This window comes from Anthonomus grandis, chromosome 1 (genome assembly GCF_022605725.1).
Source record: "Anthonomus grandis grandis chromosome 1, icAntGran1.3, whole genome shotgun sequence".
NCBI lineage: Eukaryota > Metazoa > Arthropoda > Insecta > Coleoptera > Curculionidae > Anthonomus > Anthonomus grandis.
The window spans coordinates 54,506,794-54,523,655 of NC_065546.1; the positions used below are offsets into that span (position 1 = coordinate 54,506,794).

General features: G+C 33.1%; 1 protein-coding gene across 3 annotated transcripts in view; it reads left to right on the forward strand.

Annotated features, from left to right (window-relative positions):
* The window catches only part of LOC126743100 (NAD-dependent protein deacetylase sirtuin-1), a 57,073-nt gene extending 40,886 nt beyond the window's left edge, over positions 1-16,187 (forward strand). For all 3 annotated transcript variants that reach the window (XM_050450079.1, XM_050450065.1, XM_050450071.1), the window contains 2 exons: positions 10,504-11,053; positions 15,758-16,187. In XM_050450079.1, coding sequence (XP_050306036.1) covers positions 10,504-11,053; positions 15,758-16,092 — 885 coding nt within the window. In that variant the 3' untranslated portion in view covers positions 16,093-16,187. The remainder of the gene's footprint in view (positions 1-10,503; positions 11,054-15,757) is intronic.
* The last annotated feature ends 675 nt before the right edge of the window (positions 16,188-16,862 follow it).

Consider the following 16,862-nt stretch of genomic DNA (forward strand, 5'->3'; position numbering starts at 1 on the left):
GAAATTTAACGAATAAATTTCCTTATTAAGTTTTTAGAAAATTTAAAAAAAATTAGAGTGTATTAGAATCCGCATTTGTATTTAACCCCTTAGTGATTTTATGTAGATGTGAATTTAGCGAATAAATTCACCGGAATTTTTTTTGAAGAGAGAAATTTTTATTGATAAGTTAACCCCCTTATTAATTTTATTTAAATGTGAATTTAGCGAATAAATCCACAAGAAACAATATCAAAATATGTTTGACTATTTTTAAAAGGTGGAAATTTAGCGAATAAATTTCCTTAGCTTTTAAGAAAATTTTGAAAAAAATATTAGACTTTATTAAATTCCGTATTTGTATTCTAACCCCTTAGTAAACGTGAATTTAGCGAATAAATTCACATAATTTGTCTTATTTCTTCGTGCAAATCCAATCGTAAATAAACATGTTAAATTGCTACTAATAAAACGTTTTTGCCTCTGTATTAAGCAACCATAATTCAAAATAAATTGCATGCAATTGTAAAAAAAAGTCAGTACTTACCTTTAACTCCAACTTGGCAGGAACCACATAAAAAACAACAACTACTAACGAACCACTTTCTTCTAACCTACTTCTACCGATGCCGGAACAAGACTGACTGTAGTAGAATGAAGTACCTTCCAAGTGCAGCGAACCCCTTTCCCCCACCCCAGAAAGACTCCACGCTGTCAGTAGACAGCGTGGGGGTAGACAGGGGCGTGCGCGCGTTTACTTTCACTTTTCGTGCGTATTTCTTAGTCCAGTAAAATTAGAAATTAAATTCAAAATAAGTTTAAAAAATTATAATTTAGTACAATTTTTTTAATTTATTACACCTTTATTCAAAGCAGCTTTTTTAATTTATGAGTACATCTTATATTTTGGGGAAATTGTATTATGCATTTTTGACGCTTGATAGATAGGGTCATTTAATTCCATATTAATTCTAACTACTACCTAGTACATATATTTTTTTTATAGAGCCTAATAGCTATATCGGTACATTTTTATTAAAAAAAATTTTATTTACATTGCATTACTTGAATAAAAATTTAAACTTTCAACGCATGAAATTCATGGTACTCTATTTCAAAATTTGAAAAATTGAGCTTGAAAAAAAAAGCTGAAAAAATAAGGCTTTAGTATGTTGTAGTAAATTAAATGACGCATTTGTTCAATCAGTTTTGGTTCGTCTATTACATGCAGGGTGCACACAATTAATTTTCAAAATGAGAAAATGTTTAAAAATTCATAGCTCAAAAATTGTTATACTTACAAGAACGGTTATTATAGGAAAATATTCCCTTTATTATGGGCTTCAAATCATTCATAAGCCTTTTGGTCCTAGGTCGCACCACTAAAGAGTTATTAAGAGTAGTTAAAAAAAGGTAAAAAAATAGGTAATTTTAAACGAACATTAGTCACCCTGTATAAATGATAGCGTTAAGGTTGATACATTGTTTTATTTACAGTTGTGGTCACATAAATAGCACACTTAGCCTTTTCATATATTACTTACAAAAAACAAATTCCTGACTGATAAGAAAATATTTAAGCAGTTAATCTCCTCCTAATATGCAAGACTTTATGTTTATTTTAAAAATATATGCACATACAGAATTTCATTCCAATATTAACGTTTTAAGGCTGGACACATAAATAGCACACCTTTCATTCTTATTAAATATATCGAGTGTTAATTAGTAAGTATTATTTTAACTTTTAAATTTTTGAATATTGTCAAGAGTAGTTTTGTTTTTAGTGGGTAGAAAGAAACATAGTGGACCAGAGAGGAGAGCTCTTATTATAGAAAAGAAAAATCAAGGCTTTTCTATTTCTGCTATAGCAAAAGATTTAAATTGCTCTAGGAAAATGGTTTATAATGCTCTGGCTCTCTATGAGACCACTCAAAGCACAATGAACAAGAAAAGATTAACAAGGCCTCGAAAAACCACGTATAACATGGATAAAATTATTATTAGAATAAGCAAGGGTATTCCATTTTTAAGTTCCGCCCAAATAAAATAGCAGACCAATATGGCGTCAATATTTCTGCAAGAACAATAAGAAGAAGATTATGTGAAAAAGATCTCAAAGGTTGTGTAGCTAGGAAAAAACCACTTGTTTCAAAAAGAAATATTAAAAAAAGATTGGCATTTGCTAAACAACATATAAATAAGGACATTAATTTTTGGAAAACCATATTATGGAGCGATGAAACCAAGATTAATAGATTTGGAAATGATGGAAAATGCTATGTTAGACGTCCTCCCAATCGTGCCTTAAACCCTAGGTACACAATTAAAACTGTTAAGCATGGAGGAGGATCGATTATGATATGGGGAGCAATGTCATGGCATGGTGTTGGACCTATTCATCGTATAGAGGGAATAATGGACCAATACAAGTATAGGGAGATTTTGCAGAATGTTATGGAACCATACATGGAGCATTTTGTGCCAATTACATGTAAGTTCATGCACGATAATGATCCAAAACATTCTGCAAAATCAATAAAACGATGGTTTACTAAAAATGTGGTAGATGTTTTGGAATGGCCGCCACAAAGCCCAGACCTGAACCCTCTGGAAAATTTGTGGGATCACGTTAAAACCAAAATTAAGGTATTAAATCCCTCAAATCTGGATGAACTATGGCAAAACTTCCAAGAGGCTTGGAACAGTATTCCGGCAAGCGTGTGTGCAAAATTGGTGGAGTCAATACCCAAGCGATTAAGTGAAGTTATAAAAAATAAAGGATACCCAACAAAATATTAAATTGGTTTTGGTGAAAGTAAATATTTTTTAAGTGTGCTATTTAAATGGCCAGCATTTCTTTAGTTTTTTTGTTATGTTTCTTATATATTTAAAATACTCTTTTAATTTTAATTAAATACAACTCTTTGTAGAACATCTAAGCTAAATATATTATAAAAAAAATAGAAAATGGTATTTAATATTTTTTATCGCAATTTAGAAAAGTGTGCTATTTATATGACCATAATTGTAGAAAGAATGCAGGTTTATTTAATACAAATGAATTTTTCTAAATTTTGTACCTTAGAGTTTTTACACAGATAAAATTAAAAAAGTGCTTTTTTAAGGTGTTTTTTATTTTTCTCCCAAAGAAAAATATTTTTTTTAAATAAAACCTTAATAGGGTTTATTTTTCTTTGGATCGTTATTTTCGCAAAGATACCGTTAAGCCATCAGGGAGCCTGGAATACCACAAGTTTCTTTAATTTTAACCTGAACACACCTGAACTCGAATCGACCCATTATATTTCATGACATCCAAAGAATCGTTGATCAAGTTCCCATTACAAGAATCGTACAAGAAAAAAACTTTTAAAGGTCTTTTTGTCCTAAAAAGAAAACACTACTGAAAATTTGAAAATTGTAACACCATATTTCCAGATTATAAAAAGGTAAACGTCGTTTCTCTACCTTATATAGAACCTAAGTTATAAGCACTTTTATCCAACAGGTCCCGATATTTGGCGAGAAATTCCTCAAAGGACAACGCTTCTATCTTTTAATAATTGAAGGGTGGAAAAGCTAGAGAGCCTAAGTGCCAAAAACATAATTTTACAGGAGAGCGTGTTTTAATTTGTGGTACTTAGGTCGCCTAGCTTTGACGTGCTGAGAAGGTTTTAAATTGGAGGGCCTAAGTACCGTGTTATTATTATTGGGTATTTTAAACAACGGATTGTGAACAAAACTAAAAAACTTTATTTCTCGAAAATTTTAGTTAAAAAATAACATTCTGTATTAATACAAAGAAAAGAACCAAAACTTAAAATAAATGAACAAATTAAACTAGTTAGGAAGACATCTGTAGAATTCCTTATATTCTTCTTTACCAAGATACAGTACCATCTCCAATAAATTTTTCCTTTTATCTTGGTTTATTACTACTCCTTTAGGTTTTTCCAGGAATGTTGCTTCTTTTAAGTGTTGAAAAGTCTTTCCTTTTTTAAATATTTTAATTTTATACCAGTTTTCGCATGTGCCATTTTAAATTTTCATTTCAATATATCCTTCCCGTAAAAGACTGTCAGAAATTCTAATTCCTGTGGCTTTAGAAATGTTCATATTTTTAGTATTTACAAGTGTATCAGTTGTTTGCTGAATTTCAAAAAAGTGCCAGACTGAATCCATATCTATGACTTCAAATGGGTTATGGTATCTCGCCGTTTTTACAATATCGTGTAATTCTGAGGGGATAAAAGCTTTTGAATTTCGTTTTCTTTTCTCTATTACAGCGAAATCTCGATCACAGCTGAGAAAGCTGTGTCCACTGATAAGAAATTTGTGAGTAATTTCTTTAAATTGGTTATGAGCTACAAGCCAAATTAGCAAAAACAGCATCATGCGATTTTTATTCTGGCCAGTACAGTTATCTGACCAGATGATTAACCGTTCCTTGTAGCAGAAAGTATTAGGTTCGATGAGTACTGTAAGAAGACAGGAGGCAATTTCGTCACCACCTCTGGAAGCTGTGGCCTCATGCCACATACACATGTAGGCCTTATTAATATTGCTAATGTGTACTGCCAAGTTATAACACGAAAGCTGTCTTTTATAAAACATGTCACTATGGGTTAATGTTGGAACGAACATAACCTGTTGCAAGTCTATAGAAATGACAGTAAACTGACTAGATGGCAAGGTTGAATTAGAAACATCATTATGCATATCTGCAAGAGCAGCTTTGTATTTGCTATGATGCAAAGCTAATTTCGTTTTGGCCTCAGAACTTTCGGAGTTATTCAAATTAATAGAACATGCCAAAAAATCGCACGTCTTGCATGTGTCGGTCCTTGGTCGATGAAACGACAGATTGGGGAACTTTGTCTTAAATATTCGACTATAATATTTGTATGTAACCACGGAATTTGGATATTTATCTTTGAATGCATGAAAAAGCCGGTTGATGTTAAGATCCGGACTAAGGTACTTTTTAGAAGACTGACTTCTTCCATAATGACTCTCCTCTGCCGGAATTGAGTTTATATGATTTATAACAGATAACTCATCCCTTTCAGTAAACTTTAGGTTTTTTACTCCCCTTTTTTCTTTAAAGATGTATTCCCCATTTAGATTCCCCATCTTAAAACAAGATTGTGTACTCTCTTGTCGGACAAAGCGAATGTGTTACAAAATGTTTTTTTACATACGTGAAGTAATTTTCCTGCTTTATCTGGAATCTGGTAATAAACTGAACATTGCCTTCGACTCGCAGCTGGCGTGTCATAGTGGCCATGACGCCTTCTTTGAATTTCGGCTATTTGTATGATTCCCATTAGGTAGGTTCCTTGGTTTTTTTCATCAAGTGAATAGAAATCTTGGTGAAGCTTTAACCTTTGTTCAAAGGAAAGCACGCGGCAACTGTACTTGCATTTACAAGTTACCTACAAAAAAACAACCTTAAGTATCCAATGAAATGTATTAATCAATTATTTTAAGATCATTTAAATCAACAAAAACAATACTGATGTCAAAACTAGGTAGGTACCTAATACAAAGAATTGGTAATTTGGTCAATAAAATTAAGCCATTTAAAGTTAACTAAAAAGTTTTTGTGCGAATTACTCTCTTATAAACAAAAATGCTCAATCATTTTATACCAAAAGCATCTACACCATGTTGTACCTACCTATAAAGTTAAGAGGCGTGGTTTTTAACCAAGCAACATGCTGGTCGTGAAACGTTATTGATATTTCCGCGTTAAATTATTATTGGAAGCAATTCGACATAACCATAAACTTACCATTTCCGCTGGCAATGATTTTGCAGGCCGCCATCTGCCATTTTTAGTTTGATATTCCTTTCCACTGACTCTTCTTTTATTCCTGTCATTTTTCTTATTTATTTTAACCTCCATTTGCACGTTTTCTCCCATGGCAATAAAAATTTAACGCAAACACGTTCGAAGCAGAAGGTAAACTGACAAATAAATAATAAGGAATAATGCGACAGGCGCCGCTGTTCCACAAGCTCGACCTGCCTTTCTGGAGATAGGTCCTACGTTTATGTCATGCGTGTTTACTGGCGCTTTCAATGGTTATATGGACTTAGGTCGCTTATAGGACATCCATCCCAGTAAATAGGTCTGTTTTTTGCAAAAATGTTAATACTAAAATTTTTGGCACTTAGGCTCTCTAGCTTTTCCACCCTTCAATTGTATTTGTTTTCATTCCGTTTAAGATAATATGTATAATATGTACTGGATGTGATATTTGGCGTTTTAAATTCCATATTTTAGTCAATAACGATAAGCGATGGTGTAAACTTATTAAATGCGGCGAAACGCGTAATCTTTAATAGACGCTGATTTATGAGACTTGGACTTTGAGTTTACTTTTTCCCTCCTTTGTTCATTTCTAAATAAACCAAGAATGCCTTTTAAAAGCAAGTTTTTTTGATTATTGTTTAAAAATCTTGTGGACAAAAAATAAGAGTATATTTTTATTGTAACTATTTGGTCTCTGTTTATTCAGATAAAAGATGTTTTTTTTAATGGCATTGTGTCGAGCACATTTAGCCACAAATTCCAAGTGGAACAACGGTATTCATGTTATATGATGGCTCTTATCTCACAGCCACCTATACACCTGTGCCTCAAACAAATTAGAAAAACTCATTGATTCACTTAATTATATAAAAACTTATATCTAACTCTTTATAATATAGATATCTGCTTAAATCAATTATTTTAATAGCTGTGCTTATAATACTCATTTACTTTATTTATTTTAATATATCTACTACCTAATAGGAAAGAATAGGACATTGACTTTTGAAAATTTTAGACAGGGTCACTCGCTTCTCACCTTGGAGTCCAAGCAAGGCATTGTTTTAATTTAAGACAATACAGGGTGACTCGTACAGGTAGGAAAATAACACAAGCAAAAACATAGGGAGTGTTTTTAACTAGCTTATATTTTACATCCCATGTCTAATTTTATCTATCTTATCCTAAACTGACATAGTATACTTTTATAATTTTACTATTCATTATTGCAAGTCTAGTTTTTATGTGAATTATATTCTATATTTACATAGATTTAAAAATTTAACAAAAATTGCTCCTAGTTTTTTAATTGTGGTAACTTCTACCATAAGGGTTGCATGGCACATTGGAAGTAAGGATAGTTTTCCAAGTTCCATGTTTAAAAATTGAATGGCTTGAGACTTGTTTTTACAAGCAAAAAGTCTATGATTCAGATTATCAATTGACTGATCACAATCGCAAATTTCTGTGTCTTTCATGTTTATTTTATATAGGTATTGATTAAAATTACCGTGTCCTACCAAAAACCTAAAATAACATATTGACGAGTATCTTGGAAAATCATGGCTAATGACTAAAGTGTTTTTGTCCAGCCTTTTTTTAATTGAAGTATAGGTATTTTTTGTGTTTGATACATATTCCAAGAATGTGTTTTTCCGACATTCAAAGGCTTTTAAGTAGATAAAAGGGCATAAGTCCCTGTAGTGTACTTTAGGTATAAAGTTGTTGCAAGAAATGGCTTTCTTTGCTTCCTTATCTACTAACTCATTATCCAAAAATCCTGAGCTTTTATCCAGACGAAGACTATTTTTTTTGTTATATAGGCTAAGATTTACCAGAACAGCTCTAATTTTGAAAATGATTGGATGGTTTAAGTTATGTCCATTACCTAGAGTTTGTATGGCTGATCTAGAATCCGACAGAATTAACATATTAAAGGGAGTATTGGCATTGTTTTAATATAGCCTTTAACATAGCCAATGCTTCTGCCGTGAAAATGGAAGCATTTTCTTCACATCTAAAACCAATTTGAATCTTTAATTTAGGGATAGTAGATGTGCCCTCTCCAGTCTTAGAACCATCTGTGTAAACTTGTAAGTAGTTTGGAAACTTGTTAAGAGTGTACATTAATATATTTTTATTTGCCATAACACATTCTGTAAAGTTGGGTATTAAAATACGTGGTTCAAAATGATTGATTACATATGGTAATCTATAAAACCAATACTCATTATTTTCCTCTATAAGCTGATGGATATGCTTAGTATTTACGTAGGCTTCCGCTAACGGTGGGCTATTTTTGATAATCCAATATTTTATTGTTAGATTGGATATTCCAAGCCTATGGATTTTTTCAATAAGCAAATTATTGCAAAAAATGTTAATTTTTAAATAAAAAATTTTCAGCCAACATTTTTCTTCGTACATATATACAGTTATGGTCATATAAATAGCACACTTTTCTAAATTGCGATAAAAAATATTAAATACCATTTTCTATTTTTTTTATAATATATTTAGCTTAGATGTTCTACAAAGAGTTGTATTTAATTAAAATTAAAAGAGTATTTTAAATATATAAGAAACATAACAAAGAAACTAAAGAAATGCTGGCCATTTAAATAGCACACTTAAAAAATATTTACTTTCACCAAAACCAATTTAATATTTTGTTGGGTATCCTTTATTTTTTATAACTTCACTTAATCGCTTGGGTATTGACTCCACCAATTTTGCACACACGTTTGCCGGAATACTGTTCCAAGCCTCTTGGAAGTTTTGCCATAGTTCATCCAGATTTGAGGGATTTAATACCTTAATTTTGGTTTTAACGTGATCCCACAAATTTTCCAGAGGGTTCAGGTCTGGGCTTTGTGGTGGCCATTCCAAAACATCTACCACATTTTTAGTAAACCATCGTTTTATTGATTTTGCAGAATGTTTTGGATCATTATCGTGCATGAACTTACATGTAATTGGCATAAAATGCTCCATGTATGGTTCCATAACATTCTGCAAAATCTCCCTATACTTGTATTGGTCCATTATTCCCTCTATACGATGAATAGGTCCAACACCATGCCATGACATTGCTCCCCATATCATAATTGATCCTCCTCCATGCTTAACAGTTTTAATTGTGTACCTAGGGTTTAAGGCACGATTGGGAGGACGTCTAACATAGCATTTTCCATCATTTCCAAATCTATTAATCTTGGTTTCATCGCTCCATAATATGGTTTTCCAAAAATTAATGTCCTTATTTATATGTTGTTTAGCAAATGCCAATCTTTTTTTAATATTTCTTTTTAAAACAAGTGGTTTTTTCCTAGCTACACAACCTTTGAGATCTTTTTCACATAATCTTCTTCTTATTGTTCTTGCAGAAATATTGACGCCATATTGGTCTGCTATTTCACGTTTTATTTGGGCGGAACTTAAAAATGGAATACCGTTGCTTATTCTAATAATAATTTTATCCATGTTATACGTGGTTTTTCGAGGCCTTGTTAATCTTGTCTTGTTCATTGTGCTTTGAGTGGTCTCATAGAGAGCCAGAGCATTATAAACCATTTTCCTAGAGCAATTTAAATCTTTTGCTATAGCAGAAATAGAAAAGCCTTGATTTTTCTTTTCTATAATAAGAGCTCTCCTCTCTGGTCCACAATGTTTCTTTCTACCCACTAAAAACAAAACTACTCTTGACAATATTCAAAAATTTAAAAGTTAAAATAATACTTACTAATTAACACTCGATATATTTAATAAGAATGAAAGGTGTGCTATTTATGTGTCCAGCCTTAAAACGTTAATATTGGAATGAAATTCTGTATGTGCATATATTTTTAAAATAAACATAAAGTCTTGCATATTAGGAGGAGATTAACTGCTTAAATATTTTCTTATCAGTCAGGAATTTGTTTTTTGTAAGTAATATATGAAAAGGCTAAGTGTGCTATTTATGTGACCACAACTGTAGGTGGCTCATAAGTTTCTACTAGTAAGGCCTGTATTGGTGTAGAACACAATGCTCCTGTAACCATTCTCAAGGCTTTATACTGGATAGGGTCGACTTTATCTAATTTAGTTTTGGTGGCAAAAAAATAGAACATTTATTGCAAATGTGCTTAAAAGATCACATTGTGTAATCTCCAGAGTTTTAAAAAAACACAAAAGAAAACGGAAAATGTTTCTAAAAATCGAGGCCGTCTTCCGTGTGGTTTTTCTTGGACGGCCTCGATTTTCAGGCACATTTTTTTTTCATACACATTTAATTTTCAAAAATTTTACATAAATACATTACTTAAAATTGGTGAAAGAGGAGAACCCATAGCCATATCAAAGTTTTGTTGATAAAATTTATTATTTTATTGGAAATAAGTAGTTTTTACACAATAAGTTAAGAGTTCTAAAATTGTACTCATGCTTAGTGTTGTACGTTTTGCTAAATTATTATTATTTCCTAATTTATTTTTAACAATATTTAAAGTTGTGTCAACGGGAACATTACTAAAAAGACTTACATCATCAAAACTTACCAATAGATCACGAGGGTTAAAAGAAATTGTAGAAAGTTTTTCTAAAAAGTGTTGAGAATTTTTAATGTAAGAATCAGAATTATTAGAATTATGAATTCGTCACAACAATACAGATTTTACTTAGGGACAAATTCTTAAAAAAAACAACGTGTTCTCTTTCTTCAGAACCTAGTGTCCTCGGGCATAATGAAACCGGACATCGTGTTCTTCGGCGAGGGCCTGCCGGATACGTTCCACGAGTCGATGTCCGCCGATAAAACCGACTGCGACCTCCTCCTCGTGATCGGCAGCTCACTCAAAGTGCGTCCGGTCGCCCTCATTCCCAGCTCGTTGCCGCCCCAGGTGCCCCAAATCCTCATCAACCGGGAACCGTTGCCGCATTGCAACTTTGACGTGGAACTACTGGGCGACTGTGACGTCATCATTAACCACTTGTGCCGTCTCCTCGGCGAGAATTGGGAGGAGGGCGTGTGGAGTACGCAGGAACTGACCGAGGCGACGGATTTGCCGACGATGATGCAGCAGCCACGCGAAATCGGTGCGTTTGATATCAGCGGCTGGCGGGAGGAGGATTCTTGCACCGCGGTGGAGGACAGCGAGGGCGTGGCACCGGTTAATTTGGAGGTCGACGACGTGCGGCAGCAGCAGCAGCAGCAATGTGGATGCGGCGAGGCGACGGTCGCTTCGGGGACGGGTTGCACGTGTAGGATAGAAGGTAAGCGAAAGAATGCTTCACGTACTTGAATTTTTAACGTAGAATTGTGTTTTGCCCCTAAACCGTTCCTCCGGGATCTATTTATATTTGGAGAAAGCTTGAAAATATTCTGAGTGGTTCTTGTTAATTATACTCAAAAATTTTTGTTAATAAATGAAAAATCTTGATGTTGTAATATGGATTTTAAATTTTGGGTCATTTGGACCTTGGGCGACGAACTTAGAACATTGAAAGAGTAGAATTAGTAAATGACAACTTTGTTTGAGTGCTCAGGCGAAGGGGAGTGTAAAATAATGTTAATTTAACTTATTGGTGTTAGATTTTGGATTAAAAATAAAAAGTACAAGTATATACAGGGTGATTCATTAAGAATGGGCAATCTCTGAACTGGAGATACTACACACCAAAATATGGCGATTGAGCTTAACACGTTAACTGCCACGTGAATCAGCCGTGATTCACAGGAAAACTATTGCAATTATGCCTGTAGCTCGCCGGTGATTCTCAGTAGCCATATAAATCAATGGTAATTTAAAAAGCATGGCCTGGCGTATAAAATATAATACAGGATACGAGAAATTCGGTGGAAACCTTAAAAAAGGACTTTTGGTCCCTTTTACCCATGAAAACCGACCTGAGAGCTATGGATAATGAACAATCGTAGTGAAATGACACCTGTCGTATTTGGAGAGTTTAATAAATTGTACAGTTTTGGTCCTATAAATTTAATGGATCTCTTTCCGAACTCACTATAGCATACAGGAAGAATTAGTTGATTATCTTCATTAGATCTAGTGTTTTGGTTATGGTTTATTGGATATCTAATATTTTCACGATTGTGTATGAAGCAACAAACAGTTATACAGAATAAAGTTCTTATGTTTATATAGGTTTCATTATAAATTTCTTTAGTAGGGTATAAGAATGGTTTTTTAAGGATTATTTTTAATATTTTATTCTGCATTATCTGAAGAGGATTTAAAGAATTGTAATGCATACTGCCCCAGAGTAATATTCCATATCTTAGTATTGATTCCACTAAACTTTGGTATATGTATTTCTGTCTAAAATATTTCTAATAGTGTAAAATTTGTAGACTAGGAAATGTAATTTTTTGTTAAATGTGCAGTATATAAGTCCCATTTCATGTTACTATCAATGATAATTCCCAAATATTTTACATTTGATGCTTCCTGTATTTTATCTGGTAGATTTTGAATCTTTAAGTGTGTGAACAATGGTCGATTTATTTTAATCTTTGAGAATGCAATATAGTTGGTTTTTTGGACATTTAATGTTAATTTGTATATATCAAGCCATTTTTTTACAAGCATAATTCCAGTTTGAGCACATTTTTTTACTTCCTCCCACGTATCTCCTTCAAAAGCAACAACAGTATCATCTGCGTATGAAATAATTATACCGTTTATGTTTAAAGTTGTAAGTGAGTTAATGTACAGAATAAACAACAGGGGTCCCAGAACGGTCCCCTGTGGAATCCAAAATTCTCACTGTACATGGGTCACTTAAAGTGTCATCTATTTTAACGTACTGTTGCCGCTCCACAAGATAGTTCGCAAAGACCTGTAACACGGGACCCCTCACCCCGTTTTTCTCGAGGACATCAAGAAGCTGTTTGTGGGGCACCGTGTCAAAGGCCTTCGCCAGATCCAAAAATACTGCTATGCACTTTTTGCCAAAGTCCAATTTACACCTTACATGTTCAATGAGTTTGTGCATGGCATCGCCAGTACTCAAGCCCGAAGAAAAACCAAACTGGTTTTCAGACAAAAGTCCATTTTTATCCAAAAACCCGGCTAGTCGCTCCCTTAAACACTTTTCGTACAATTTTGCGAAATTAGAACTTGTACTGATTAGTCTGTAATTATCAATTAAACTTTTGTCTCCAGATTTAAATTAATATATATATATATATATATATATATATATATATATATATATATATATATATATATATATATATATATATATATATATATTATATATATTATATATATATTATATATTATATATATATTATATATATTATATATATTATATATTATATATATACATATCATCAGCTCTGTTAAGAAGTTGCGTACTGGAACCTTCTCCACCAACATCTGGAAATCCTAACGAAGTGCGCATGTTTATTGTTTTCTTCTTTTTTACTAATGGCTCGTTGCTATTTTCCGAACTACGTGAAGATGATGAAGGCGAACTATCAGGTTCATATTCATTTGAGGATTCTCCGAAAGGATCATCAGAAAATATCTCGTTTATCAGCTTTTGAAGACGCTGCTGTTCTTTATTATAGCTATCCATCTTTTCAAAAAAAAAATCTAAAATTAGCTTGGAAAACAAGATTTGCGATAAAATCTTACCTTAGTCAATAATAAAGACCGCTAATAAACAAATATCAAAACACACACCTTTTCAAAACACAAGTTTTTAGTTCTTTACTTTTTGATCACACATAAATGACGATAAACAACAAGAATAGGGTAGTTTTGTTTTGAATCAAGTATGATTCACGTGGCCTACTGTGCAATTTTCGTCAGCCAGGCCTTATGAAACACACTTGATTCATGTTCAAAAACACAATTTTTGACAAGTAATTATTTGTGGGTCATCCTAAACCACCGTTATTACATTGACTTTTTTTCAAGTAGGCTTGTGTCAGTTTTTCGTGTAAAGAAATTATATGACAATTTTACTGTCACTAAGTAAGAGTGTATTATTTGTAGTAAAAATTCTAAAATAAGATCCGCATACGACCCCAGAACTGGATCCCTTACAGAATCTTAGAGTGGATTATGGCATAGTATACACAAACCAACTGGTTTTTATCCACTAAGGACCTAATATTTCTTATGGTATAACAAAGGCTACCTAATTTTAATGAAAAATCATTGCAATGTGTCTCCCGTGAAAGAGTGTCATCTAATATCAAGCCAAGAACGTTTATTGTTTGTTGACGTCTCAAGATACTACCATTATTGCTTAAACGCATTGTAGCGTTTTATTTTTTTGATTAGTTTTTCTAAATTTATTTATAATTTACTTTCAGATTTAAATCCTTTACAGCCCTACTATTCATACAAATGATCACGGACTCTAGGCACTATCCGTTATAGATAGATGCCTTGTCATATGTCACTCGGTTGAACGACGTTTTTAACAGGAACGGCTTCTTTCTTTTCAATTTGGGGCCAGGTAAAAGGCACATCTGTGAAGACCTTTTAGGGTGTTTTCTGTAATTGGCTCAATTTTGGGGCTCTTTTTAATTTAATTATGTCTTAAAGAAGTATCATCAACATTAATTATTTAACAACGCCGAGTGATTATTTCTTTAAAATCTTTGGAATGCTGTTATAGTAAAGTCAAATTCGATAGTCACGTGTAATGTGTTCTCAAACTTTCTTTTGTGAAAACCCTCATTTTAAGACTGGAATGTTGACTTAACCTCAACTGATTTTTCCTCAACGTGTTGACTGGATATTGTCTTAGATCAGTGATCGCTAACAGCTCTACCCTGGTTTAGCTCAAGTACCTGCCTGAAACTTAGCTACACCTTTCGAAGTGACCACTTGGTTAATCGCCTAGTTCTAGTTGGAGGATATTTAAAATCAATATTCACCCATTATTTATTTAAAACTATTATTACCTTAACATCATTTATTTAAAACTTTTCTGCCGATCCATACATTTTTTATATATTACTTAAACTTCTTAAATGCAATTATTTTCTAAATCTTAATATTTAATGTAAAACAATTCAGATTACTCATTATTCAATATTTTGACATGATTACCTTTCCACTTGTATATATAGTGTACATTAAAATACAGTATCTATTTAATCTTTGGCCAAAGACACCCGATATTATGTGGTATAAAAAATAATAAAAAGGGTTTCAATGCATTTTAATTTGGTTCTTATTTCTAAATTAGAAGAGTTATTTCATATATTTTGTATACATATTTGATTGGGAATTTTTTATAATAAACCTGATTGAAACCTGATACAAAAGTCTTGTTCTATTCAAAATACCTTTTCAGTATTTTTTAAAACAGTTAAATAGTGAGTTAATGTTTCTCAATTCAAGTGGCTCCAAAAGGTATTGTGATTTAAATTGAGTGGCACCTAACTTATTTTTGATTTATGGTAATGTGGTAAGTATTTATCAATCTACGACCAAAGGCCTACCAATATAGAGCTGTCGTTCGCTGTGTAGCAATATTTATTTACCTATAACATCTTTTAAAAAAAACACTAGAGTATGTCAAGATCAAGAATTAATTGACCCCGATGATTACAAAAGACCATATGCATTGTTTTCTTGGTATTAAGAAAAAGTTCATTTAAAGTAAACCAATTATTAGTGTAATGCTTTTTCGGCAGTAATGTGTATATTTTTTGTACTTTGTTTTCGAACAAGGGCTAATATATCATCCACGTACATAGTAACGTTACTATGCAGTAAATCTGTAGGCAATGAATTTACAAATATAAGAAATAGCACGAACACCGAACTTTGAGGTACTCCCCAGTCAGTGTGAAGATTATTTGAACAATATGAACCTAATTTATTCTTTATTTATTATATCCTTGTTCCATCTACTAAAAATAGATGAAACCCTAACCCTACCCGAACCACATCGTACGCATAAATATCAATAAAAATCGTCGTATTCAAGGTAAAAACGTCAAAGAGCGTCACATGAGCATCGACTCGGCCCGCGACTCCGGCATCGGCGAAAACTCGAACTTCGCCGACTTGGAAACGGACACGAGCAGCTGCGCGGGCAGCTTCCAAAGGAAAACGGACGCGGAAAGAGACAGCGGGGGCGGCGGACCCTCCTACTGGCAACGCCGCCACCAAGAAAAAGCGAAACACATGCAAAGTATGGCGGAACGGTTGCCGCCCGACACTTTTCACCTGGTGCCGCCCAGCAGGTACATTTTCCCGGGGGCGGAGGTTTTTTATGACGCCCTCGAGGACGAGTCCGACACCATGTCGGACTATTGTTAGGAATTTCGTTTTTTTTCTTTATTTTTTTTTAGGTTATATTGTTGTTGTTTTCCTTATTATTTTTTTTTGTAAAATATATTTTTTTATTGCAATAATATTATATAAGCGAAAAGGTGGAGGAGGTTGGGCGGTTGTTGTAGTGTGAATGGACGGTACGGTAGGGTGCAGTTATTTTAAAAGAAGTCGATGGTTTTCGTGTCCTTGGGGTGTACAGGCCGAATACACGATAAAATGCGGCGATTGATTTCTTGACATTTAGTAGTTCTTGGACAGTTTTGGAAATTTGGCAGTGATAACTAAAATTTGAAAAAATGTTCATTAAGTCACCACCTAGAGAACCTTAAATAAAAACTTTATTATTGTAGGGAATTCAATGAAACTTTAGGTAGACTTAAAGGAATATCCCAGGATCGTTTTAAATTAAAAACGAAAGAAATCGGACCGTTAGAGTGAGAGTTATAAATCGGGAAACCCAAAACGTTTTTTTCAACCTTGGAATGCTACTTTGCAGTTTTATATATATAGCCGTATCACTGTAAATATTTTTAAAAAAGACTCGTCCCCATCATCGACGCTGCCAAATTTTCAAAGAGGCGCCAAGTCTACTTTTTGAGAAATCGTTGAGGGCATTGTGTCCGTGAGAAACCCTGTAATTGCACTTTTATAGATTTAGACCAAACACAAAATATTGATGTTTTGTTTAATTGAAGTTTCCACCCTATAAAGGCATCTTCAGGACTCGTATTAAAAAAAAAACACAGTAAGGATAA